The 27,035-nt window shown below is 47.7% G+C and overlaps 1 protein-coding gene across 1 annotated transcript; it reads right to left on the minus strand.

Moving 5' to 3' along the window:
- Positions 1-13,588: 13,588 nt before the first annotated feature.
- UBL7 (ubiquitin like 7) lies at positions 13,589-26,803 on the minus strand. The gene is given in 12 exon segments (XM_048481948.1): positions 13,589-14,021; positions 14,023-14,082; positions 15,167-15,313; positions 16,606-16,770; positions 17,693-17,742; positions 20,116-20,249; positions 21,585-21,642; positions 22,564-22,718; positions 23,030-23,045; positions 23,843-23,962; positions 25,694-25,951; positions 26,734-26,803. Coding segments are annotated over 12 exon segments (1,317 nt in total). The 5' UTR covers positions 26,798-26,803; the 3' UTR covers positions 13,589-13,931.
- Between the last annotated feature and the right edge of the window lie 232 nt (positions 26,804-27,035).

Raw genomic sequence — 27,035 nt, forward strand, 5'->3', positions numbered from 1 at the left:
GGGGCGATCCTTGGCGTCGCTGGGGCGGACGCGCAGCATCTTAAAACGGAGAGGCGGAGAGGAGGGCGGGCCAGCCAACCAGAGCGCATGACTCAGACACACACCCCCCCCCCCGAGAGAAATCCCGCTGCCCCTCCCGCTGCGCACCTGCCACCTTTGCGCACAGGTAGCAAAAACGAGCCCCCCAAGTCTGGTCGGATTAGCTTGAGCCTGGGGGGGGGGGGTTAGCCTGCAGGCGGGACTGAGGTGGGGGGGGGGGTCCCTTGGAATGACAGCTCCTCTCCACTGTCCCCCCCTGGAGAAAGGGATGCTTTGGAGGAGGGGGGGGGACTCTATTGGCATCATTGCGCCCACCACTATTTCAGCATTTTATAAGCAGGAAGCGACGTGGCATCAAGTTGCAGTCATGCTGGAAATGGTAAAGAGGGCCGGGAGAAAAGCCCGCAGGTGCCAAATTCCAGGGGGCGCCTGGAGATCTCCAGGAATAATAATAATAATAATAATAATAATAATAATAATAATAATAATAATAATAATTCAATTTAATACACCGCCCTACCCCTGAAGGGCTCAGGGCGGTCCACGAAACAATCGAACACAATACAACATATGATTTCAATTAAAACAATAAATAAATTAAAACATTACGACATTAGCAACAACAATCTTCTATAATTAAAATAAGTAGATGATGTCCGGCCGATATTCAATCAATCATGAGCCCTTTGGGGGGGTAGGGCGGTTTACCAAATCGAATAAATAAATAAATAAATAAATAAATAAAATTTAGGCAACAGGGATCAGTTCTGAACGGTTGCGGGGTTTCCGGGCTGCGTGGCCGCGTCCCAGTAGCGTTTTCGCCTGACGTTTCGCCTGCATCTGTGGCTGGCCTCTTCAAACACCTGGTGGGGTAGGTGGGGCTGAGAGAGTTTTGGATGAACTGTGGCTGACCCAAGATCAGCCAACAGGCTTCACGTGGAGGAGCGGGGAAACAAACCCCGTTCACCAGATAAGAGTCTGCCGCTCATGGGGAGGAGCGGAGAATCAAACCCGGTTCTCCAGATTAGACTGAGCTGCTTTTAACCACGACACCTTGCTGGATTTTGCACCATTACCTGTAAGGTGTTGTGTGTGTGTGTGTGTGTGTGTGTGTGTGTGTGTGTGTGTGTGTGTGTGTGTGTGTGTGTGTGTTCGTTCCGACCTTGAAAAGGTTTCCGCTGGAGGTTTTGGCTCAACGCCTGGGAGGGGGAATTTCGCTGTTTTGGTTATCTTTCGCTTGCTTGCTTGTCTGTGTGAAACCCTGTGTGAAATCCTGCCTTGTTTATACTCTTTGGGCGGAAGCCTGTCCATTACCCTGTAAAAACTGTTGATCGAGATCTGGGTTTCAGTTCTCGCATTGCTTGTTTCCGACTAAGAATGCCAGCTCAATAAAGAACTCATAACGGTTGCTTTGGCCTGGACTTTTCTAGTTCGTTGCATTACCACTTCACACCAGAAGAGTTTTCTCCTGGTTTTATTTTTTTTTAAACAAAAATTACTCTGCTTGTTTTATAAAGGCCAAGCTTTCATACTCTGGATCGATGAAACAAAAACCTGATTTAAAATAGACAAATAAAAATGCCTAGACAGGGAGAACAGGTCCTCTAACTGGGCCAGCGATCTCCGAGAATCTCATTCTGATTACGGCCTTCCTTGACTGGGATTCTGTACTATTTTTAGGCATTAATTAAGCTAATGGAGTTTATCTTCCACCTGACATCTTCTGCTGGGAAAAGCGGCTAGTTTCTTAGGTGTTACGTAGGTGTCAGAGGTGTAGGAGGTTGGACAGAGGAATGGAACTGGTAATTAAGAAACCCATATTTTGCGGCTAGATTTTGCAATCCCACCCTGTCTCTGTCAGGACGGAATCCAGAACGCCTGTCAGGGAAGAGAGGGCCGGCGTGGTGTCGTGGTTAAGAGCAGGTGGATTCTAATCTGGAGAACAGGGTTTGACTCCCCACTCCTCCACCTGAGTGGCGGAGGCTTATCGGGTGAACCAGATGTATTTCCGCATTCCTACATTCCTGCGGGGTGACCTTTTGCTAGTCACAATTCTCTCGGAACTTTCTCAGCTTCACCTACCTCACAAGGCAGAGGTGTACCTAGGGAAAATGTAGCCCGTTGCAAAATCTGACTTTTCGACACACACACACACACACACACACCCGTATGGACGGCCGCCCTCCCCCACCATGACCAAACAATGTTTTTTGCACCAGGATCCGGGGGGGGGGGAGAAGGGGTGTGGGGGTGATTTTCTGCCCCCCCCCCCCGTGACTAAATGGCCACAACCCAGGGACATTAGACCCCATATGCCCCCCCCCGGGCGGTACGCCCCTGTCACAAGGTGTCTGTTGTGGGGAGAGGTTAGGGAAAGGAGCTTGTCAGCCACCTTGTGTCTCCTTACAGGAGAGAAAAGGGGGATATAAATCCAAACTCTACTCCTCCTCTCCCAGTAAAACGTTAATCTGACATATTCCCGCTCTTTGATACTGATAGTAGGATGGTGATTTATAGGAATTTCAACATCAAACGGAGAAGTCTTCTGACAAGAGAACGGCTGAGCTATTAAAATTCTTTGGAAACTTCAGTGGGCAGAGGAATGAAGGGTTGGCAAGAGAAAAAAAATAAATTAATGGACCGTGAAGGTTAACAGGTCCAGCACTCCCTAGCGTCAGGAAGTTCTGACTGTGGGCAGTGGTGGAGAGATTGGGGAGGAGATTACGGACGCCAATACACCTTGCTTCATTCTTATTTGTGTTTTTGTACCGTAAGGTAAAGGATATCCTTGTTGAACGGATTCCTGTGTTAAGAAGGAATGGGAAAATGAAACGACTTTGGGGAAACCTACCAGTAAACTTGATGACTAAGGGAAGGGGGAAACTCACTAGAGAACTTCCACATTGCAAGAGCCGGTGTGGGGATAGTGGTTAAGAGCAGGTGGACTCTAGTTTGGAGAACCAGGTTTGATTTCCTGCTCCTACACATGAAGCCTGATGGGGTGACCTTGGGCTGGTCACAGTTCTTCAGAACCCCCTCAGCCCCACTTACCTCACAGGGTGCCAATTAAAGGAATGTATTTATTTACTTTTTTATTTTATCAAATTTATATCCCGCCCCATCCCTGTGGGGCTCAAAATTTGAAAGCCCCTTTGAGTCTCCTTACAGGAGAGGAGGGAGTATAAACCCAAATTCTTCTCCTCCTCTTCTTCCTCCACTTTAAATTTCCTGATCTCGAGTGGAGAATTAACCATGCGTCTCAATTGCACCAGGCTCCAACTGAGTATCTAAGAATCCAGCATTCTCAGTTACTCTCCATAAGTCATGGGCTCAGCAGTCTTTGCGTCCACAGCTTTCACTCACAGTCACACTGCATTCAAGGATCTGGAGTTGTGAGGTCGGGCAAATAATTGTTCTTGCCAATTTTAACAGTAAGCCTAATAAACAAAAATGTGATACTGGGATACCAAACCTACTACTCCTTTCCTGGTTTTCATTCAGCAAATGCGCAACGCTTATGCCGGAGTCTTCATGTGTGTTTTCGCACTTGTAAAGCAAAGATTTTTGTCCCAGCCGTATGCATTCTCCCATAGCTAGGAAGCAAACTGCCTGCACTATTCCTCCTTGGAGTTTAGGTACATGGTTAATCTCTTCCTTCATTTTTTTCCCTCACAACACCCCTGTCATGTAGGAAGAACTGTGAGAGAATTAAGCAAGAAGATCTGGTTTCCTTACACCTCCAGTACCTAACAGCTCTACAGAAGCTACTTAGAACTTTAATTGGCTTTTCCTGTTATGTTTTATGATGCTAAAACGTTTTACAGGTGTAATGTTCTTAAATATGATATTCCTTAACTCCAGACAGTTTCTTCCAGATCAGTTATTTATCCTGCTTTATTATATGCAAGGAAGAATTCGATTTCTTGTATCTTTCATAGAGAATTAGAAGAAGAAGAAGAAGAAGAAGAAGGAGGAGGAGGAGGAGGAGGAGGAGGAGGAGGAGGAGGAGTTTGGATTTATATCCCCCCTTTCTCTCCTGCAGGAGACTCAAAGGGGCTGACAATCTCCTTGCCTTTCCCCCCCTCACAACAAACACCCTGTGAGGTGGGTGGGGCTGAGAGAGCTCCGAAAAGCTGTGACTAGCCCAAGGTCACCCAGCTGGCGTGTGTGGGAGTGCACAGGCTAATCTGAATCCCCCAGAGAAGCCTCCACAGCTCAGGCGGCAGAGCTGGGAATCAAACCCGGTTCCTCCAGATTAGATACACGAGCTCTTAACCTCCTACTTAAGATTTACAAGGGGGTTAACACCATATCCTCTCTGCTGCAATTCTTCCCCCCTCTTCTGAAAATTCCCTGATGAGAATTCCCAAAATAATTTTCTGTTTGCCTGAAGATGTGAGTTCCGACACACAAAACCTTTCAACTAACCACTGGACTTTTGTTCGGAGAAAATGGCCAATTCCCAAAGTAACTGGGCAAAGCTTTACAGCAAATACTCAAAGTGAAAAATAAAACGGGGAACTTCTTCAGCGGCAAAAGACTGTGAGATTCTTATGTTTTATGTTGTGGGGGGATAGAGCAGAACCGCTTCACAAGGGGGGGCTCCAACAAGTAGGATTAGAAAGGGGTTACAAACTCCTTTCCCGTCCTCTTCCCACAACAGACACCTTGAGTTCCAAAGAACGGTGACTAGCCCAAGGTTAGGACACCCGGAAGATTTTGTGTGTAGGAGTGGGGAAACAAACCCAGTTTACAAGATATGAGTCCACCGCCTCCTGTGCAGGAGTTGGGAATCAAACACGGTCCTCCAGATTAGAATCCACTGCTCTCAACCACAACACCACGCTGGCTCTCAACCCTGCCCCTTGCTGTATTTGTGGAAACGGTGATCTCAGTGCATTTCTGTCCAGTATGGTTGATTCTGGCAGTGAATGGCACGTCCCTCAGGAAAATAGCTCCATAAACATCATTTTTCTGAGCAAAAATCCAGTCACGGTGTGGGAGGCCAGATGGAAAAGGTCAGGAACAGGCAGTGACTCCTAGGATCCACACCCAAGGTTCCTACGAAGGGTTCAAGTTAACTCCCAAGAACATTTGGCTGACCGAACCCTTCACCCACACAGGTGCTAGGAAGGATGGACCGAACCCTTTGCCCTCGCAGGTGCCAGGAAGGATGGATGTGGGAAATAAAATATTTCCTACTGGAGTCAGACAGCTGTCACAAGGGGCAGAGCTGATTTAGATATTCTGAGCAAAATGCCCCATAGGTCGATTCCGCACTTGCGTTATCGACCTAAGTTCGAGCTGCGTTCGACCTAAGTGCTCCGCACAACCACTGGGATCGACGTGGTTTTGTACCAGCTTCGCCCCGTGTAACGGTCAAAGTTCCGACTCCAGTTGGGAATGACTACTTTTTCAGGGAACCACGCTCGAACTCAGCTCGATCCCAGTAAAGTGCGGAATCTCTGGTGCCAGGAGTCCCCCATTCAGCCAATCACAGCTGAGTGTTTCGGGCATGCGTACAGCTGGCCAATCCTAAAAAAACGCTTCTACCTTCGGCCCCTCTCCATTCCTGTGGCAGTTTTTTTTAATAACGTGTGTGGGGATAGACAGAACATGGCCGTAGAACAGTAGCCAATCGGAACGGAGCGGCGAAGAGGCACAGGATGATTCCGCCCTCCGAGCTGGGATCAAACTGGTTGCAGTGGGGAACAACAATGGCTTCGACCTAGGTCAGTACCCTTCTCAGGGAACTGGGTTGAACCTATTTTACTCGTGTGCGGAATCGCCCATAGTTAGAGCAGGTGTATAGGCCAAGAGCAGGTGTACTCTAATCTGGAGGAACCGGGTTTGATTCCCCACTCCTCCACGTGAGCTGTGGAGGCTTATCTGGGGAATTCAGATTAGCCTGTGCACTCCAACACACGCTAGCTGGGTGACCTTGGGCTAGTCACCGTTCTTTGAAGCTCTCTCAGCCCCACCTACCTCACAGGGTGTTTGTTGTGTGGGGGGAAGGGAAAGGAGTTTGTCAGCCCCTTTGAGTCTCCTTGCAAGAGAGAAAGGGGGGATATAAATCCAACTCTTCTTTTTAGATTTTTCAAATGGCCCAGTCTGAATACAAAGCATTAAACTCCACCGTTAAACCAGGGTCTTTCCTGACACCCATCATTCTGAAATGGCATGGGTGTGCCAGGGAAAAGGGAAATATGGATCGTAAACAGGATTCCCAGCCTGCGTTCATAGTTAAGATGATGACCCAACCATTTTCAGGCTTCAAACCTTGGTTCGATAGACCCTAGCTAACCATAGTTAGCAGGGCAGCCTGCATTCACCCTAATGGCTTTCGATAAACTGTGCTTTTGCGTGCCTGAACCGAGCCAGTGATTATACTCCAGTCATGGTGGAATCAGTGGTCCCAAGGAGACGTCCACTGGTAGAAACGCTCTTCCTCAAACTCAATGCTCCTTAGAGCTCTCTTCAGTGGGTTCCAAGAGGGGAGTTCTCATCTTTACAAAAAAGTTTCTGTTTCAGCAAGGAACAGTGCAGTTACAGCGGAACCTCGATTTTCATTGCCTTCAGTTTTCTTCGGTTTTCATTGATTTTTTCAGTGAAAAATTTGTCTCGGTTTTCATCGATTTGCCTCGGTTTTCATCGATTTGCAGTGAGGTGCAGGGGTTTGTGGAGAAAAATCACCCGGGCAAAGCTGTTGCAGGCTGTGTCTGCAACTTGTTTAATGACAACGTCTTGCCCCATTTCAGACCAATCTTAAAGAGGCGTCAGAAACAGACCTCTTTGGACCTCTTTCTGGTGCGACATTGGTCCACTGGCTCTGAAGCTGGTCCTAGTGTTATTGTTTGTTACTGTTTTCAGCATTAAACACTATGTTTATTCACCCAAAAATGTGTTTTTGGTATGTTTTTTGGAGTGCCTAGAACGGGTTAATTGGATTTACATTGATTCCTATGGAAAAGTTTGCCTCGGTTTTAATCGGTTTTGGTTTTAATCGATTCAATCAATCAATCAATATTTTATTTCGGTCAAAGACCAGAAAATATCAAATATAGAATATAAAACCCACATAGTACATTTCCAGACCAGATACAAAATAAAATTGAGGTAACCTGTTTCCAAAGACTTCATCGATTCTTTTCAGATGGATTACCAACAAAAACCGAGGTTCCGCTGTATATGATTTTAGACTGTGACTTTCTTGCAGGGACTATTTAAATAAATACTTCACATGTGGACTTAATAGCTTGCTTTGGGTGGCGGCGTCTGGCGTTCCGCCCCAAAGTTTCGTCTATTGCCAACAACCCGTAACGTTACTTTTTCCATTAATTACACAAGTTGGGCTGGTTGTTATTCGTGAGTTTCTTCTTAAAAAGACGGCACTTGCCTCTTTCCAGACTTCACAAATTCACAGAAATATCTGGCGTAGCTGGTTTGCCAGATGTTTCAGACTTCGGCGGTAGAAACATTGCTTGCGGAAGTTCTCACCCTTCCAATAAAACACCACAGGGTTAAACCTTTCAATGGCGTTTTTCTTCTTTACCAATTATTTTCTATTCTCCCATTCTGCCCTCAAGGTCAATACCGAGGACGTACTGGAAACTGTTCTCTCAACAGCTTCTTGCATACAGGAAGTGGGGTCTAAAATCTGGAATACCTTCTATTGCCTTTTTCTCCATCACTGTATATTCTACCCATGTCACTTCTAGTGAAAACAACGTATGTCACAGGCCCGGAAGTTTATGCTACAGCTTGTTTGTTTGTGGAGAAGAAGGCTGGAGAAGTCTGTCTCCAGGTTTATTACGAACGGGGAACCAGCCAAAGCAGGCCTACTCAGGAGTAAGTCCCATTTTATTCCAGTATGAATATTTCATTCAATCGGGCTTACTCCCAGGAGGGTGTTCATTGAACTGCAGCCCTGTGAGAGCCAGCGTCGTGTAGTGGTTGAGAGAAGGTGGGTTCTAATCTGGAGAACTGGGTTTGATTCCCCACTCCTCCACCTGAGTGGCAGAGGCTTATCCAGTGAACCAGGTGTGTTTCCGCACTCCTGCATTCCTGCTGGGTGACCTTGGGCTAGTCACAGTTTTTTGGAATTGTCTCAGCCCCACCTGCCTCACAAGGTGTCTGCTGTGGGGAGAGGAAGGGAAAGGAGCTTGTAAGCCACCTTGACTCTCCTTACGGGAAAGAAAGGTGGGGTATAAATCCAAACTACTCCTCCTCCTCCTTCTATTCTGCCTAATTCTGGAATAAACACAGAAGTCCAAAAAGCATGGATGCTATTTTAGACATTGCTGGCAGTAACTTCCAGAATGGAAAGTTAGAAGTTAGATTGCGCAAAATTCTTTTTCCAGTCTACAGATGGAGGTTGCAAGCCATCGGTTTCCGGTAATAAACACACACACAAACACACACAAACACAAGTCTGTTAGCACTGGCCTTTCAAACCTGATCTACAAGTTTATAAACATTCCTTTTCTCTTTCCCAGTAGTTTACTGTTTTAAAAAAAGGCTAAAACCTGCTTAAAAGGTTATACTCTCTGACATGAAAATTCTTCCTAATGCCAGACATGGGAAGGAGACTCACAAGCTAAATACATTCTGAACGTACTCAGAGATGGCTTTTCTAGGCAGGAGTTCAAGAACAACTAACAGTACTACCCTCAACGGACTTTAGCATAACCAGTTACCAAATTTAACACTCCCACCTCAACATGCCAGACTGGTGTTTGGTTTCTTCGCTAGAAGAACCGCAAATTGCTCAGCTAAGTTGTTTCTCATTTTCCTAAAACATTTTAAAGTGCTTTTTATGGGTTTATGAATCAGGTCATGCCGTACGCGACTGTAAGAACGTTTGCGAGTTCCCCCGGATTTCAAACACTGCATGACCGAATTACTGCTCTGTTTGATTTCCTGTTTCTAGGGTACCCCACCAACAGCAGAGTCGGAAGCGGAGTTACAGCCTTCCTTGTGCCAGCCCTTCTGACCTCAGTGGATCTGGTAGTGTTACTGTGCGGCCATCAAGTCACTTCTTAAGTAGGGTGACCCTGTGAATTAGCTGCTTCCAAAATATTCTTCTCATCAGATCCTGGAAGCTAAGAAGGTTGTTTTTTTTCTTTTCAATAAGCCTTTATTGGCATACAGAACATACAATATAAATACAGTTAAAATTACTAGATAAAACTTCACACTGGATCATAAGTTCAGTTCTCGCGAAATCTCAGCTACACGAACTTCGTGCCACTGCAAGACAACAGTCAAGGTCATTACAGTTTAAGAGATATACTTTACTTTATCAAGCTTCTGTACCGGTTTCTTCATAGAGTCAATGATTTGTAACAATAAGCTGGATCTTGGGATTCTGCAGTAGCAGTGGGCAGGAGGAGAATGCGCTACAATGGAACTAGCCCCTGGTTCTGACGGCAGGGGCAAAGCTCTTAGCTTGCTTAGACCCCTTTGAGTCTTCCCTCTATGGAGCTGGATGGCATAAATGTTAAATCTAGCCAGCATGGTAGGTAATTCTCCTATATATAGGGTTGGTAAGCCGCTGCACATAGTAGGCTGGCTTCTGCAATAAAATGGAATCAAGCACGCTCATTGGCGCAGCAGGATTTGTTGGGGCCAAGCTCTGCAGCTGCTGATAATCCCTCGTTAGTAGCCTTCTTTGATGAGGGCAAATGTCCTTCAGTAAGGGTTAGCATGTTCAGAGAGTCACTATCATAGCCCAATTCCCCAATCTTAGTTGTAACTGTTGTGCACCATTTAGAGTGATGGAGTTCTCTCAAGGTGAGTTGCGTCAGTGAGTTGTCGGAGCTTTGATAGTGAATATGCAGCCAAAATTTTATGATGTTTAACCAGATAGTGGCCTCTATAGAGTATTGGCCAGATTCTAGACATAGAACTGCATATGGGACGCAGTTTGGCACGCCAAATAATTTATGCAGAAATTTAGAATGGAATGATCTAATGGCACTGTTGCTGGGGGTTAACCAAATGGGCGCTAAAGCTAAGAAGGGTCAGCCTTGGTTAGTATTTCGATCGGAGATCACCAAGGAAGTCCAGGGTTCTTACAGAGCCAAGAAATGGCAAACCACCTCTGAATGTGTCTCTTGCCTTAAACACCCTACAGGGGGCACCATGTTGGCCACAACTTGATGAGTCCTTTGCAAACCCAAGACATCCTATCGTTAACAGCCTCGCTCTAGATCTAGCAAACCGCAGGACGTCATTTTCTTCATCCATCCATTAATGCTAGTCTTTTCCTGGCGCCTTCAACTTTTCTTAGCATTATTGCTTTTTCCAGAGAGTCTTGTCTTCTCATGAGACCAAAGTACAATAGCATCATTTTAGTCATTTTAGCTTCTAGGTCAAAATTACGCTCGATTTGTTCTAGAATCATAGAGTTGGAAGAGACCCCAAGGGCCATCAAGTCCAACCCCCTGCAATGCAGGAACACACAATCAAAGCACTCCTGACAGATGGCCATCCATCCTCTGTTTCAAAACCTCCAAAGAAGGAGACTCCACCACACTCTGAGGTAGTGCCTCTGTTGAACAGCCCTTAGGAAGTTTTTCCTGATGTTTAGGTGGAATCTCTTTTCCTTCACCTTGAACCCATGACTCCCGGTCCTAGTCTCTGGAGCTGCAGAAAACAAGCTTGCTCCCTCATTAACATGATGACATCCCTTCAAATATCTAAACATGGCTACCATGTCACCTCTTAACCGTCTCTTCACCAAACTAAACATCCCCAGCTCCCTAAGTCTCCTCGTAGGGCATGGATTCCAGAATCCTGATTTATCTTTTGGGTGGTCCACAGTACCCATCAAACTCTCCTCCAACATCATATTCCAAATGAATCAACTTTCTTTAGAGAGCCATAGCTCTGTTTAGGATTGCATAATGAGCCAGTGACTGGTAATCCTTTCCATAGGGTGGGAAGCATCTAACCTCGCTGTTTATTACTGATGTTTTCATAAGCACGCCTGTTTTGGTTAGCAGATTACAGAAAATGACAGAAAATTGGTAAATGCACAGTTGGGTGTTAATATGGCACCCTCAACCAAAATGCATCCGTTTATATGACGCAATGCCCTGCGTGTTCCTGCGCATGGTGAACTAACTCCTTTTAATTACAAATAAGTATCAGGGCTTATTAATCCAGGGCTGGATTAATATGATATTATTACACTTAAATGATTTATTGAATAGCATGACTTGCTAGATAGTAAAGAAGTTTAATAGATAAGTAATTGATATATAGGATGGGGGGGAAAAGCTATTCATAAAATGTAATATAGAGATAAGTTCAGTATTAAACTGTTGTTATTTTCCAGCAAAGATGTACATGGCAGAGTAACAGGAAAAAAATAAATGGAATAGACCTGGAACTGAAATATTATATATACGGAGCCAACTATTGAGGTAGAAGAGTCTACCATAGAAATAGACAGTTTCCAATAGATACCTTAAGGAGTTCTTAAGGTCGGAAATAACGGAAGTAACATTAATGTTGTATTTTATGAACTAGATCTCAAATTGATACATATGTCAACGAAATGTATATTATCGGACAGAAGATATCAGTGTTAAATATCTTTGTTATGTTGTTAATTTTATTATTGTTACGTTGTTATTCTTTTTTTTTTTTAACAAACTTAATAAAATTTCTATTTAAAAAAAAAACACAAATAAGTATCAGGGCTAACTTTTTTTTCTTTTCCTTTTAACAAGCGCTCACGACATCGCGATGAGAAATGTCCGTGAAGTAATATTTGGACGCCATCCCTGCAAAGGTTCCAAAGTAAATACAATTTCTGTGTGACAGCCCCCACCCCCTTTTGAATGTTGCTTTCTATCTTTCAAAAAAAAAACCCTGCATGTGTATAAATTACGCATGTTGACGACTCAGAAGCCGGAAGGGTCTTTCTCGGAAGAAATACGCAAATGCTTTTAACAGGTACTTATCAAAGGAGGTCCTCTTCGCTGTCTCGAATTCTGCTCGGGCTGAAATTCAACACTGTTGCAAGTGCACTCTCTGGTGGTTGAAAAAATCTTTTGCAGCGGGCATCAACATTTCCCATAGCTGTTATCTACCCTGTTTCCCCTAATATAAGACATCCCCCCCAAAAATAAGACGTAGTAGAGGTTTTTGCCAGAAGCCAAATAGAAGGTATCCTCCAAAGTAAGACGAGCTGCTTTGTTTGGGAGCATGCCCACTTAACATAGAACACAGGAAAAATAAGACAACCCCTGAAAACAAGACATAGCACATCTTTGGGAGCAAAAATTAATATAAGACACTGTCTTATATTCGGGGAAACACGGTATGACCATTTTCCCTTGCCTTTCCTCCACCAAGTGCAGGGCAACATTACCCCATATGTCCCAGCTCGACCAATGCGTTCGGCAGAAGCCAACCTACTGGAGATCCCTGGGTCTCTAATGATGCGGTTGGAGCCTCCACTCTCGGCCAGGGCCTTTACAGCTCTGGCCCCTGCCTGGGTGGAACACTCTCCCTCCAGTTGTCCCAACACCCCAAGTGGACCTTGGAGAGGGGATTCCCAAGAGGGCTTGTGGCAGTACCGTGAGGATTGTCTCCACTGGGCTTGGAGAAACCAGCAGCCGCTGAGTGTGCCCCCCCCCCCCCCAGTTTATGGGTCCCCAATATCATCGGGATCCATTATTGGGACTTATGGGTCCTTAATACCATCAGGACCCACTACCTCTCCCTCCTTCTAGGAGGATTAGGTTTAGGTAGGATGCCATCTTAGGACACAACTGCTGTTTTTATTATAATTATGGAAATTTGATTACGATGATTTCATATGTGGTTTTATGTTGAACACCGCCCAGAGCCCTTCAGGGATGGGGCGGTATATTTAATTAATTAATTAATTAATTAATGCTACTAATAATAATAATAATAAATAACATGTGTGATTCAGTACTTTCCATTTTCTCTCTAACAACAACTTTGCAAGGAAGAAGAAAAGAAGAAGAATTGGATTTATATCCCCCCTTTCTCTCCTGTTAGGAGACTCAAAGGGGCTTACAATCTCCTCCCCCCGCCCCCCAACCACCAGTAAACATCCTGTGAGGTAGGTGGGGCTGAGAGAGCTTTCGACGTGAACTGTGACTAGCCCAAGGTCACCCAGCTGGCATGTGTTGGAGTGCACAGGCTAATCCCTAGTTCCCCCAGATAAGCCTCCACAGCTCAAGTGGCCAAGCAGGGAATCAAACCTGGTTCTCCAGATTAGAGCGCACCTGCTCTTAACCGTTACCCCACGCTGGCTCTCAGGAGAGCTTTAAAGCTGGCCCCGGAGTAACAAATCCATTTTTATCTCATTCTTCTTCCAAGAAGAACAAGGTAATCATACACAGCTGCTCCGCCCTGATTGATTCTTAAAACCATTTTTAACATTTTAATCACAGACAGAAAAAAAGAGTTTAAAAAATTACTCAATACCCTGCAGCATCTAGAAACCACCTGTTTAGCTATAGCAGAGCATCACCGTCTCAAATTCTTAAGAAAAAGCTCGGGGACGACTGGAGAAGGAGAGCTTTAATGAAATCCCGTACAGCTACGCAAGCAAGACGCTAGCCCGCGTTATCTTTCTCCCCCCCCCCCGCCCCCCCGGCTGCTGAGAAAAGTCCTCGCATGCAAAATGAAAAGTCATTCTGGAATCGGCGCTCGATACGTGTTTTTTCCCCCCTCACTCTGCTGCAGGCTCTGTTCAGACCAGAAAAAAGGCGGACGGGCATCATGCAGGGAGGCAACGGTCCAGTGACAAAGCAGTAAGACGTCCAGTTGGTGTTGCAGAGATCAGACAACACGGAATAAGACCGCCTCCCGGCTTCCAGGGCCTCTGCCGAAAGGGGAGGTATTCAGGGGGCTCCTCCCGCAAAGATGAGTTCCAGCGCGGCCTGGATGTCTCCCCCCCCCGTGGCCTGCAGGGCTCGGAGGCTGGGACCGGCTGCCGAAATCGTGGATGCCCATGTCTCTCAGCACCTGCTGCCTGCGCAGCTGCCACCTGTGCTCTAGGGTAAGAAAGTAAACATAAGGCCAGCACCACCCCTGGGCATGCCAAAGAGAGAAGCACTGAGGGGAGATGAGTGACAGGGTGGGGTTGGGGGTTGGGAGAGCCTGGCTCAAATCCCTGCGCAGAGGCAAAGCTTGCGGCGCACCTCTGGATGAGTCACTGCCCGCTGTATCTTAGCCCATGGGAGAGGGAGATGGGGACTTTCAGCAAAAGGCGATGGGGAACATTGTTGCATTGCTGTCTGCCCATATGGGAAGGAAACAGACCTGCTGCAAAAGGTTACGGGGCACCCCTGGATGAGTTGCTGTCTGCTCTACCCTAACCCACAGAGGAGGAGGAGGAGGAGGAGGAGGAAGAGGAAGAAGAGGAGGAAGAGGTGGAGGAAGAGGAAGAGGAAGAAGAGGAGGAGGAGTTTGGATTTATACCTCACCTTTCTCTCCTGTAAGGAGACTTAAAGTGGCTTACATAAGAACATAAGAACTAGCCTGCTGGATCAGACCAGAGTCCATCTAGTCCAGCACTCTGCTACTTGCAGTGGCCCACCAGATGCCTTTGGGAGCCCACGTGCAGGATGTGAAAGCAATGGCCTGCTGCTGCTGCTGCTGCTCCCAAGCACCTGGTCTGCTCTCAGGCATTTGCAATCTCAGTGATCAAAGGAGGATCAAGACTGAGTAGCCATATAGATCGACTTCTCCTCCATAAATCTGTCCAAGCCCTTTTTAAAGCTATCCAGGTTAGTGGCCATCACCACCTCCTGTGGCAGCATATTCTGGTGAACAAGCTCCTTTCCCTTCCTCTCCATCGCGACAACAGAACACCTTTATGGCAGTAGAGTGAGGCTGAGACGGTTCCCAAGAACTGTGTCTAGCCCAAGGTCACCCAGCAGGAATGCAGGAGTGCGTAAACACATCTGGTTCACCAGATAAGCCTCTGCCACTCAGGTGGCGGAGTGGGGAATCAAACCCGGCTCTCCAGATTAGAATACACCTGCTTTTAACCATTACACCACACGTTGGTGGTTGGTCACACAACAGATGGGACTCGGATGAGGCCGTCTCGAGTGCAGTCTGGGCAACTGACCTGCAGATTCGGCTGCCCGGAAGCCTGTAGGGCATGCTGCAGAGCCTGGGCTGGAAGAAGGTGGTTGGTGATGAAGGCGTGCCTTCGAGCTGGGACGCTGGAGGACATGGGCGACGTGCCTGAAGAATGGCCCTGGAAAAAAAATGGCTGTTCATTAAAAGTCCTGGATCCGAACTTAGAGGTTGTACAGTCCAAACACCCCCGTTCCATGCAAGAAATCCAGAGATAGAGGAACTCTAATGGAGGGCTGTCCACTATAAGAAGACCTTGAAGCTCTTAAGCAAGGAACAGACCAGGTAAGAGGTTCATGTTTGCTGCCCATAATCCCCCTTTAAGAACATAAGAACATAAGAAAGAGCCTGCTGGGTCAGTAAGGGACCAGGAGTCCATTCTAGTCCAAGCTCTCTGCAGTCCCCGCCAGTGTCACCAATGGTGCCTTTTGGGAGCTCTGCCTTTACTTTGACATTTCGAGATGGCAAACAGAGATTTTCCCCGGCTACCTGCTCTATATAAACCACTAAAATCACGGATAGGTATTTCAGCTGCCCCTTATCTATCCGGGACATATATAATCTGTCAACCAGCAAGAAGCTATTTACGCTTTTCTAGGGAGCTACCGTTTGATGCCTTCCGTCAGCTAATCTGATGGGGACGATTCCAAAATATTCAAAGCGCACAGGAGAACCTGTGTTAATGCGTCTTTCCATAGGGAAGCAGACTCAGTGCCAAGCATACCTTACTGCATTACAGTAAGTTACACGGAAGGTGAAAGGGAGCTGTTGATCCAAATCCATTGTTAACTCGGGCTATGTATATCCATCTCATAGATAGCACTCAGGATAATGAATTCTCGTGAGAATGTTATTAGAAGATCGTGGTTTCCGCCCATTTCAGCTGTACAGAAGGTAGCTAAATTTTGTGCTATACTGGTACACAACAATGCCGTGAAGCCCTTATTAAGACAAAGGAGCCTGTACTGTGTGATGAGGACTGTAATAATGCCTGAAGCTAATGTTATTTATCAATAGATTTTATAATGGATTTACAATTTATATTATATTTTTTGTATAAATGGAATGCTGTAATGTATTCACATGTATTCTTGGTTCTTAAATCCATTATTGGCTGGCTAAAGGCTTTAATAAATATCTACACTATCTATCTATCTACCTTTGGGAGCTCACACGCAGGATGTGAAAGCAATGGCTCCTTCTGCTGCTGCTGCTCCTGAGCACCTGGTCTGCTAAGGCATTTGCAATCTCAGATCAAGGAGGGTCAAGATTGGGGAGCCATAGATCAACTTCTCCTCCATCAATCTGTCCAAGCCCCTTTTAAATCTATATTCAGGGTTAGTGGCCATCACCACCTCCTGTGGCAGCATATGCCAAACACCAATCAAGCCATCGCTATGCGTGAAAGAAAATAATTTCCTTTCTTACCTAACTCCGAGTTGGAGTATGTGAGCTGCTCTCTGGGGTACTGGCCAGCGCCAGTGCTGTTGCCAATTCACTCTGGGTGATGGGCCGGGGTCCTGCTGCCCCAGTGTAGCCGAGGGAGGCGGGGCGGGAGCCGGATGTGCTGCTGGAAGTAGTTGTCCTTGTGCCCTGTGGGGAAAAGAAATCCTGCCATTTTTGTTTAAAGCAAATGAACACAAGCGTGCCTTGCCTTTCCTCCAAACAGCCTCAGGCAGCTAAAAACATACCATCCAAACTAAATGGTAAACACTTCCCTCAGCCCACTGAAGGAAAGGGATAAAAATAAAATGAATAGACTGCTCCCCTGCCCCCACAAAAAACCCCTTAACCCCTCATGGTCATGCATCCTTGGCTAAAATGCCCTCAAATCAGCACCTGGGGCCATTTACGCACAAGGTGTGATGGGGGAGAATGTTTGTCACAGTAAGATTTCTTGTTCGGATGTATTTCCTCAAGCCCTACTATCACTTACCATTCTCTCCGTGGCAATTGACACCACTTCTAGCACAAGTTGTACTTTGCTTTGCTGCCAGAGTGCGCTGATATGCCAGTGAGCATGGCTTTGCCTCGGACATCTTCCCTCTGCCCACGGCCAGCCTACCCAGCTCCACGCTTCCTACTCCCTCGCACTGCTGTCCACAACTTCCCCCCTCCTCCCATGATGCCAGCTCCTTCCTGCTTCTCTAAGGCCCCTTCCACACAGGCAGGATAATGCATTTTCAATCCACTTTCAGTGCACTTTTGAGGCTGGATTTCACTGTGTGGAATAGCATTATATACCATTGATGCGTGCACAATAAAAAGATGTAAACAGGTGTTTCCATATCAAACAAGCCAAAGGACGGAGTTTAGCCCAGCCGCCAGCAGGCAGGCGCATTTGATCAGGAAATGACAAAGAAAGGAGAAGGAATCGAACTACGCTTCGAGCCGCCCCAGAGCCCGGTAGCAGGCCCCAGGATTACAGAACTGAAAAGAACACAAGCCAAAAACAGGCTGGAGCAGCCAAAGAAATTCAAGCAACGCTCCTCTGCCCCTCGACCCCTGGCGTTACCTGGTGGAAGTCATCTTCGTCGTCCGAGAGACCTTCAAACAGAAAACCACCTGCAGAAAGGAGACAGGACTGCCGTGAAGCCCAGACTTCCAAATTCAAGTTCTGTTAGGCACCGACCTCACCAAGCAACAGAGCCCTAAACCCTAGATTTTAGAATTCTCAGTGTCTCATAAGGGAAGTCCAAGAAGGAAAGTAAGAACTTGTGCTGAAGGGGTTTCTGCTAATGCTGCGGTGTCCTCTGTAGGAGAATGGGATTGGTGCACTGCAGAATCTGCTGCACCTGGCCCACCCACCCTAGCGGAGGGAGGGGGAGGGGAGGGAGGGGTGGCATGCAAGGGAGGGGAGGGAGTGAGGGGTGGCATGCAAAGGAGGGGAGAGAAGGGGACCCGGCATCTGGAGCTGGCCCACCCACCCTATGCTTACAGGGGGAGGGAGGGAGGAGGGTGGCATGCAAGGGGGGGGAGGGAGTGAGGGGTGGCATGCAAAGGAGGGGAGGGAAGGGGACCCGGCATCTGGAGCTGGTCCTCCACCCACCCCAGAAGCAGGGGAGGGGAGTGAGTGGAGGTGGCAATGCAAGGGGAGGGAGGGAGTGAGGGGTAAGTACGCAAAGGAGGGGAGAGAAGGGGACCCTGATCTGGAGCTGGCCCACCCACCCTAGCAGAGGGGAGGGGGAGGGAGGGGTGGCATGCAAGTGGGAGGGGAGGGAGTGAGGGGTGGCATGCAAAGGAGGGGAGAGAAGGGGACCCAGGTGGCATCTGGGAGCTGGCCCACCCACCCCAGCAGAGGGGGGGAGGGGAGGGAGGGCATGCAAGGAGGGGAGGAGTGAGGGGTGGCATGCAAAGGAGGGAGAGAAGGGGACCCCGGCATCTGAGTGCTGGCCCACCCAACGCAAGTAGCAGAGGGAGGGGAGGGGTGGCATGCAAGGGAGGGGAGGAGTGAGGGGGTGGCATGCAAAGGAGGAGGAGAGAAGGACCCGACATCTGGAGCTGCCCCACCCACCCTCTAGCAGAGGGGAGGGGAGGGAGGGGTGGCATGCAAGGGAGGGGAGGGAGTGAGGGGTGGCATGCAAAGGAGGGGAGGGAAGGGGAAACATTGCTTCCAGTTTCTCCCTCTCCCCCCTCTAAAAAGCAATTTTCCAAGAGGGGCGCAAGACCCTTTCCGTGAACTGTTCAGAGTTGGTTGGATCCAACCAGTTCTTTTGGAGCTCCGTGTATGCTGAGCATGTTAACATGGAATCGTAGAGATGGAAGAGACCACAAGAGCCATCAAGTCCAACCCCCCGCTATGCAGGAACACACAACCAAAGCACTTCCGGCAAATGGTCACCCACCTCTGTTAAAAAACCTCCAAAGGAGGAGACTCCACCACAGGCAGCTGGGAGGCAGCGTGATCTCCACTGTCCTAACAGCCCTGGCTGTCAGGAAGTTCTTCCCTAATGTTTAGGTGGAAATTCTTTATTCCGGATATTTTGAATCCATTACTCCTTGTCCTAGTCCCATGGTGGTGAACCTGTGGCACTCCAGATGTTATGGAGTACAATTCCCATCAGCCCCTGCCAGCATGGCCAATTGGTCATGCTGGCAAGGGCTGATGGGAATTGTAGTCCATAACATTCCTGGAGCAGCCAGCCAGGTTCGCTACCACCACTGCGTCCTTCCAGTCTCTGGAGCAGCAGAAAATGTTTACTCCTCACCCGACGTATGGACATCCCTTCAAATATTATTGAAACATGGCTATCATGCCACCCGTTAGCCTTCTCTTCTCCAGACTACCGTGTTTCCCCGAAAATCAGACCTGCCCCGAAAATAAACCCTATCATGATTTTTTCAGGATTTTTTGGAAGAGGCTTAAAATATAAGCCCTGCTCCAAAAATAAGCCCTACCTGTAATTACAGGTCAGGATGGCGTGATCCGGCAGGGTGCTCTCTGCCAATGAGGGTGCAGCTAGCATCACACGTGATGGGGAAGCCGAGCCCGCCTCTTTAATGTAACAATCTGTGAAGGTACCGGGTGATTTCCCCTTAAAATAACCCCCCTACCTAAAAAATAAGCCCTAATGCATCTTTTGCGCAAAAATTAATATATAGGACCCTTCTGTCTGTTTTCGGTAAATAATGCGGTAAACACACCCAGCCCTAAGCTAAGCCGCCACCTTAGAATGGTGTTGTGGCCGAACAATGGCACTCCAGTATCTCCATGAATGAGAGTTCCCATCAGCCCCTGCCAGCATGGCCAATTGGCCATGCTGGCAGGGGCTGATGGGAATTGTAGTCCATAACATCTGGAGTGCCAAAGGTTCGCCACCATTGTCATAGGGCATGGAATCGAGACTTTTTACCATTTTGGTCGCCCTCCTCTGGACCCGTTCGGAGAAGCAAGGGCCCAACCTCTCCAGCGTCCCTGTGCAAACCTGCACCGCTCACCTGGCATGTCTCGGTAGGAGCTGGACGGCATGCTTCGCGAGGAGGTCTCCGGGGTGGGCAATGGCGTGCTGCCCGCCACAGAATGCAGAACCAGGACGATGGCGTTGACCAAAGCAGGGTGGGTCGGGATGAGCCTGGCACGGCAGAACAACTGAGTCATGATGGGGAATTCTGGAAACAAGTTTCTAGTCCTCATAACTTGCAAAGACAGACTGGGTGGGGAAACGTTTGGTCAAAAGCCGACCGGTTTCTATCGGTTAAGAGGGGCAAGAAGTTGATTGACCCACACTGAAACATTTACGGATCACTTTTCTTAAAGAAGAGGATGTGAGTTCAAAGAATCGTAAAGGGGACAGGGGCTATACTAGGCCCGTGGTGGCGAACCTTTGGCACTCCAGATGTTATGGACTACAATTCCCATCAGCCCCTGCCATCATGGCCAATTGGCAGGGGCTGATGGGAATTGTAGTCCATAACATCTGGAGTGCCAAAGGTTTGTCACCACTGTACTAGGCCATCTAGTCCAACCCCCTGTTCAATGCAGGATCAGCCTAGAGAGCCAGCAATGTAGTGGTTAAGAGTAGGTGGACTCTAATCTGGAGAACCGGGTTCGATTCCCCACTCCTCCACAGCAGCGGTGAACTCTGATCTGGTGAACTGGATTTGTCTCCTCACCCCTCTGGCTTTGAATGTAATATAGGACCCTGCGGACCTAGTGTCATCCATGGCGACACTAGGTCCGCAGCTGCTGTGGACCTAGTGTCATCCATGGCGACATTTGCTGGCGGTTCCTGGCCCCTCGATGATGCGGCTGGCCTCCACACGGGCCAGGACCTTTACGGCCCTGGCCCCAGCCTGGTGGAACACTCTTCCTCCAGCTGTCCGGGACCCCGCTTGGGACCTTTGATGAATTCAAGCAGGGCCTGTAAGACCGAAAGTTGTTCCACGAGACGCCTTTTGGAGTGTCCAGTCGCTGAGTGGCGCCCCCTTCTTCCTCCCCCTCTCCTTCCCCCCTGCATCTTCTTGCACATACCATCTGTTGCACTTTACCACCTATTATCCTCCCAGAGAGGAACCTGACCCCTCCCTTTTCTTTTTATTGGGGTGATCTTAATTGAATTGGCCATAATAGGGCACCTATTATGATGCTAATACCCGCCGTTTCTAAGTAGCTTTTAATGGTTTTAGTATTATATATTGTTGTTATCGATTTAATTAATTGTATATGTGATCGTTAATTCACTTCCAGACTTCCAGGGGATGGGGCGCTATAAATCAGTAAAACAATAAATAAATAAATAAATAAATAATGTTTTGTCTACTTATGCAGATTATGTAGTACTGCAAATTGCATATATTATGGATTCCCCTGAAAAGAAGACTGGAATTCTGAGTAATAAAATGTATTTTTACTATATTTTGCACTATGGGTCTTGGGTTGTGACTCATGGCAGTAACCTCAAACTTACGTGTCCAGCATGGCAGGATCAGCGAAGACAGAAAAAAGATCCTTATCTTGCAACACCCCTGGGGAAAATGGAAGGAAAGAAAGAAAAGCAATGAAATGCTAACTAGGATTGAATGATGAAGTCTGGTTAATTACCATTCCTGCTGGGGGACCTTGGGCTAGTCGCAGTTCTCCTCAAACTCTCTCAGCCCCACCTGCCTCACAAGGGGTCTTTTGTGGGGAGGGAGGGAGGGAGGGAGGGAGGTGGGTGGAGTGGAAGGAAGGGAGGCTGCAGGGAGGAGGGAGGAGGGAGGGAGGGAGGGATGCAAGGAAGGAAGAGGAAGGAAGGAAGGAAGGAAGGAAGGAAGGAAGGAAGGAAGGAAGGAAGGAAGAAGGAAGGAAGGAAGGAAGGAAGGAAGGAAGGAAGGAAGAAGGAAGGAAGAGGAAGGAAGGAAGGAAGGAAGGAAGGAAGGAAGGAAGGGAAGGAAGGAAGGAAGGGCTTGAGGCAGGGGGGACTTGCAGGCAGGGGAGCGAGGCAGGGGAGCTTGAGGCAAGGGCTTGAGGAGCCGGAAGGAAGGAGGAAGGGGGGAGTGAGGGAACGAGGCAGGAAGGGAACTTGAGGGAGGAAGGAGCCGGAGGGAGGGAGGGTGGAAGAAGGGAAGGAAAGGGTGGGTGGGTGGAAGGGAGGGGTGGAAAGGAAGTAGGAGCGCAGGGAGGGAGGGCGAGGGAGGAAGAGGGAGTGGGAGGGTGGGTGGAAAGGCGAGCGAGGGAGGCTTGACAGCGGCTTGTGGCGATGCCGAAGAAGCGTGGGAGTGGTGGAAGGGAGGGAGGAGGAGGAGAAGATGAGACACGGAGGGAACCCCACTCCAGCACTGGGACTGGGTAAGTCAAATACCAGGCACTGCAGTCTATTCTCCTGGTTAACCATACAAGAATTTTTAACCCTTCAGCTGCCCCAAAATGTAACAGACCATGTCCATGAACCTCCCCCCTCAACTCACCCAAAGCAATCGAGTCGCTGCTCAGACCAGGAGTAGCGACGATTATCTGATCCAAGGACTCCTTGTTCCCCAGCATCTTGAAGACCTGCAGGGAATATGCAAAACAATAATAAGCATCCTTTGTTTTTATTTATTTATTCCATCTCTTCATCAGCCTTCCCTAGAAGGATCAGGGCGACTTGCAACCTCGAGGTAAAACAACGTACCTCGCCATAGGTGCTTTAAAACTCCTTCTCTAAAATTGATATCTGAAACTAAATGGGAAGGAGTTGAAAACTATCACAGCCATCAGACAGTAAATGCCCAGATCTTTTCCATCCCCGCTTCAGAACCGGCTTTTCCATCCCCATTTCAGAACCCACTCAAGAAGGCGGGTTCAGTTGTACTCAATCGGAATCCCTCGGAGAGACCCGGGCTACTGTGTTGAAGGCTGTCGCAGGAACCCGAACTCTCGGATGAGCGCCACCCGGTATCCACTGGCTCTGCAGGAAGGGAAAAAACAAAAATTGAGTACGTCATACGCCTGCAGCACGGAAGTTAATCACAGGGCATAAATAGGTCAGCATGAAGGTCCTGAGGTGTGAATTATGCAGGTCTTCGCAAGTGTACATGAAGTGCAGTGTTCTGAAAGGGGTCGGGTTACATGTAAATAACAAAAGCCCATTTTCGGTTTCTATGGTTGCAAAGAGAGGCTCAAAAACGTGAGAGAAATGACTGTGAAATGCAAGGAAATTTCAGTTTGAGTACTGTAGCTTTCTTTGCAAAGAAAGCAGCAAAGAGCCAGCGTGGTGTAGTGGTGAAGAGCAGGCGGATTCTAATCTGGAGAACCGGGTTTGATTCCCCACTCCCCACCGGAGTGAAGGAGAGGGCTTTATCTAGCGAACCAGGAGCGTTTCCGCACTCCTGCATTCCTGCTGGGTGACTTTGGACTAGTCACAGCTCTCTCAGAATTCTCTGAGCCCCACCTGCCTCAACAGCTGTTTGTTGTGGGGAGAGGAAGGGAAAAGGAGCTTGTAAGCCACCTTGAGTCTCCTTACAGGAAAGAAAGGTGGGGTATAAATCCAAACTCCTCCTCTTCTACTACTGGACAGACTGGAAATGGGGGGGGGGCAGATCTCTCAAATGTGGGGTTGTATTTGAGGAAGAAGCCCTGAGAGGTAAAGAGTGGTTTTGTTTTGCGGAGAAAGGAGCAAAGAGACAACAGCCCAGCCCCATCACAAAGCATCCATGATACCGAAGGCACGGAGATTCACAGCATGCCTCGCCTCGCGCCCTATACCTGGTTTCTGATCCGGTTCCGGCCAAGACTTGCGAAGGACGTGGACCGTGGATCCTGACTGGATCCCATAAAATTCGAGGGTCTGGTCATCCCGTAGCTTTCGGCCACAATAGATCAGATCTGAAAAGACAGGTCGGACTTGTGGTTCTGGGTGACGGACCAGGAAATCTAGGGGGCTAGGACCCCACTCAGTTCTTTTGAGCCACACCACGCCGCAAAACCACAATCCCAGATTTGCTCGTCGCTTATTTCCCTCTGCACAGCTGTGAGCAAAAAGCCTTCCTTGCCAATATTGAAAGAGTCCAAACTGTGGAACCGCCCCCGGTCACCAAGACCTCTGCCCGTTTAGCCACTGTGGAGGAAGGAAGGGCCCCCCTAAAGGAAGAAGAAGACACTTTTCCTGTCGCTGCATACGCCACAATTGCTGCAACTTGGGCAGGTTGGTGGTTTACATTATAACTTACATTTTGTATTTTTAGCCTTATTGCATCCCTGATTTGGACAGTCTGGGAGATGAGGGCAAAGACCCCTTGGGTGGCACATGCCAGAGGTGTTCTACAGAAGGAAATTGCCCTGAGGCGGGCCCCCGAATGGGTTTTCTCCCTTGTTCTCTTTTCCAAAGTGACTTGGCCAAAGTACTCAGCAGTCATCTAAACTGTCAAACTTTCGGGTTTAAGTGTCCTGCCCCAGCAAGCACCACGGGGGTTCAGTCTGATCTTAAGAAACCTCTGCTGGCAATCATACCCAGCCATCTATAATCCAAGATCATCTTTGCCCATTGGGCTTTACTGCCAGGAGTATCTATATACCCAACGGAAGATTTTCTTGAAACACCGGAAACATGAAAGTCTCCCACTGAGAACCCACACGGCAGCTAATTCCATTCAGCTGTGGTTCTTATTGCTGGTACCATGGAGAGACATTCACTGATTATGCCATTGGGTTTATTTAACGGAGAGAATTGAGATATTGTATGATATATATTGGAGCACTTTGGATATTATATATTTTGGAGCACTTTATATTGGTTGAGGTTACTACTCCTGTTGTTATACATAGGTTTTGGTTATATAAATGAATAAGTGTTTATTTCATTCATAAAATTGCCAATAGAAGCATTAGTGTGCAATGTTTTCTTTAGTTTCTATTTCTTCCCCTCCAATCGTACCCAGTTACCAGCCTCCATGAGAATGAATGATCCCAGATCCTCAAGATCTGACAAACGACAACATACTCAGTCAGTCAGACTTTATTACGGTCAAAGACCAGTAAAAGTTACAACAATAAAACCAAACGTTGTCCATCAGCAATATAGCATAATAGGATGGGCTATAAAGTTGCGTTTTAGGTTATGTAAACAGTTTAAAATCCTATTTAATGTATGCCAAAACAAAACATGTAAATTAACTGTCCCTTCTATTTATACTAAAGATGTATAACATAATTATTTAAAAAAAAAATTAAAATTTGTTTGTCCAAAATCATATTATTAACTGCATTTTAGCAACCTTTCAGCATAAATAGATAATTTTTTTACAGTACACAATCAACATAAAACCTCAACAGAAGAATGTAAGAGAGGAACATTCCATCCACTTTTAAAACGCTCAAATAAAGGAGTCAGCACCATAGCACTAAATAAGACAAAAGATCCACTATCCTCCTACCCTCTAGATTTGTGGATCAAAAGGCAAAATTGTGCTATGGATCCAGAGAACCATCGGTCCTTTCCCCAAAAGCAAATAGCGCATTTTCCATTTGTTCTCTTTCCCCGCCCAGCTGGCCCAGTATAGACATCCTAATATTTTCGCTTCGAATTCTGGAATTAAGCATTAACGCACTTCACCTCACCGATAAGTTCTGGGTCGGGGACGGACTCCTGAAGCTTTCCGGTGATGAGCTGTTTCAGGTAGGAAATGCTGCAGCAGCCCAAGGGGCATTCGCCCAGTTCTGTTTCCGGCAGCCGCAGGATAGATTTAGGAGCCAGAGGCTGGTCTGCTAATTTCACTGCAATGTAGCACTCCGAAGCGGACATGGCGTCAGTTTCGCTGGGAGGGCTGGATTCAATGAGGACGCAGTCTGAGCTCTGAGTGGAATCTGTGAAGGGAACTGAAGACGGACACACGGGTGGTTGGATACTGATTCCTGGGAGATGGGACAAACCTCCTTCCCACGAAATGAACATGCAAATGGTTCTGGTGGGTTTTCCGGGCCGTGTGGCCGTGGTCTGGTGGATCTTGTTCCTAAGGTTTCGCCTGCATCTGTGGCTGGCATCTTCAGACAGAGGTGCATCACAGAGGGAAGTCTGTTACACACTTAGGAACAAGATCCACCAGACCACGGTGGAACAGCCCGGAAAACCCACCAGAACCAGTTGAATCCGGCCGTGAAAGCCTTCGACAATACATTGAACATGCAAATGTTCTTCCATGCTCTGTACTGAATATTTCTAACCCCAAGTGCTGCGTTGCTTTCAGGATGTTTGACTCTCGCTCTCGCTTTATCCTTTTGTGTCCCTTTGAGCCTAAGCAAGAAAGGCTGACTATTCGTACATTATATAACTACATTAAAACCAGGACTTCGGAGACTAAAAGTGGAGACTCACAGTAGCACCTAAAAAATCATTCGCCTCTCCTGTTTCTAGCCTCACAACAACCCGGCAAGGTAGGCTAGGCTGAGAGGGTGTGATTAGCCCAAGGTCACCCAACAAACTTCCATGGCAAATTTGGAAACTGGAATCTAGTCCGATACTCTAACCACTATCCCACGCTGTCCCTAAGTCACAGGCATTATACACAATGGAAAGGGAGGAGGGTTGCCAGGTCCCCATAGAGACAAAAGAGGGGGGGATAAAAGAAGTCTCCCCAATAAACCCCTAGTAATGATCATACCTGGATGTTTACAACACACACTCTCCTCCAGCCGGAAGCGCTTTGCTGTTCCGGAGAGAGGCATGCTGGGGCTTGTAGTCCCGGCAAGAGAGATTGACCGCTCTGCCCACCAGGTGGCTTTAAGTCATTTCCGAGCATGCCGCAAAGCAACCTGGGAATTTTAGTTCGAGGGGCGTGGCTTTTGCTCTTGTGCACCTAAGTCGCAGATGTCGAAATCGCAGCCCTCCAGATGTCATGGACTACAGTTCCCATCATCCCCTGCCAGCGTGGTGCTGGCAGCGGATGATGGGAACTGTAGTCCA

Source organism: Sphaerodactylus townsendi, linkage group LG17 (genome assembly GCF_021028975.2).
Source record: "Sphaerodactylus townsendi isolate TG3544 linkage group LG17, MPM_Stown_v2.3, whole genome shotgun sequence".
In the NCBI taxonomy this organism is placed as follows: Eukaryota; Metazoa; Chordata; class Lepidosauria; order Squamata; family Sphaerodactylidae; genus Sphaerodactylus; species Sphaerodactylus townsendi.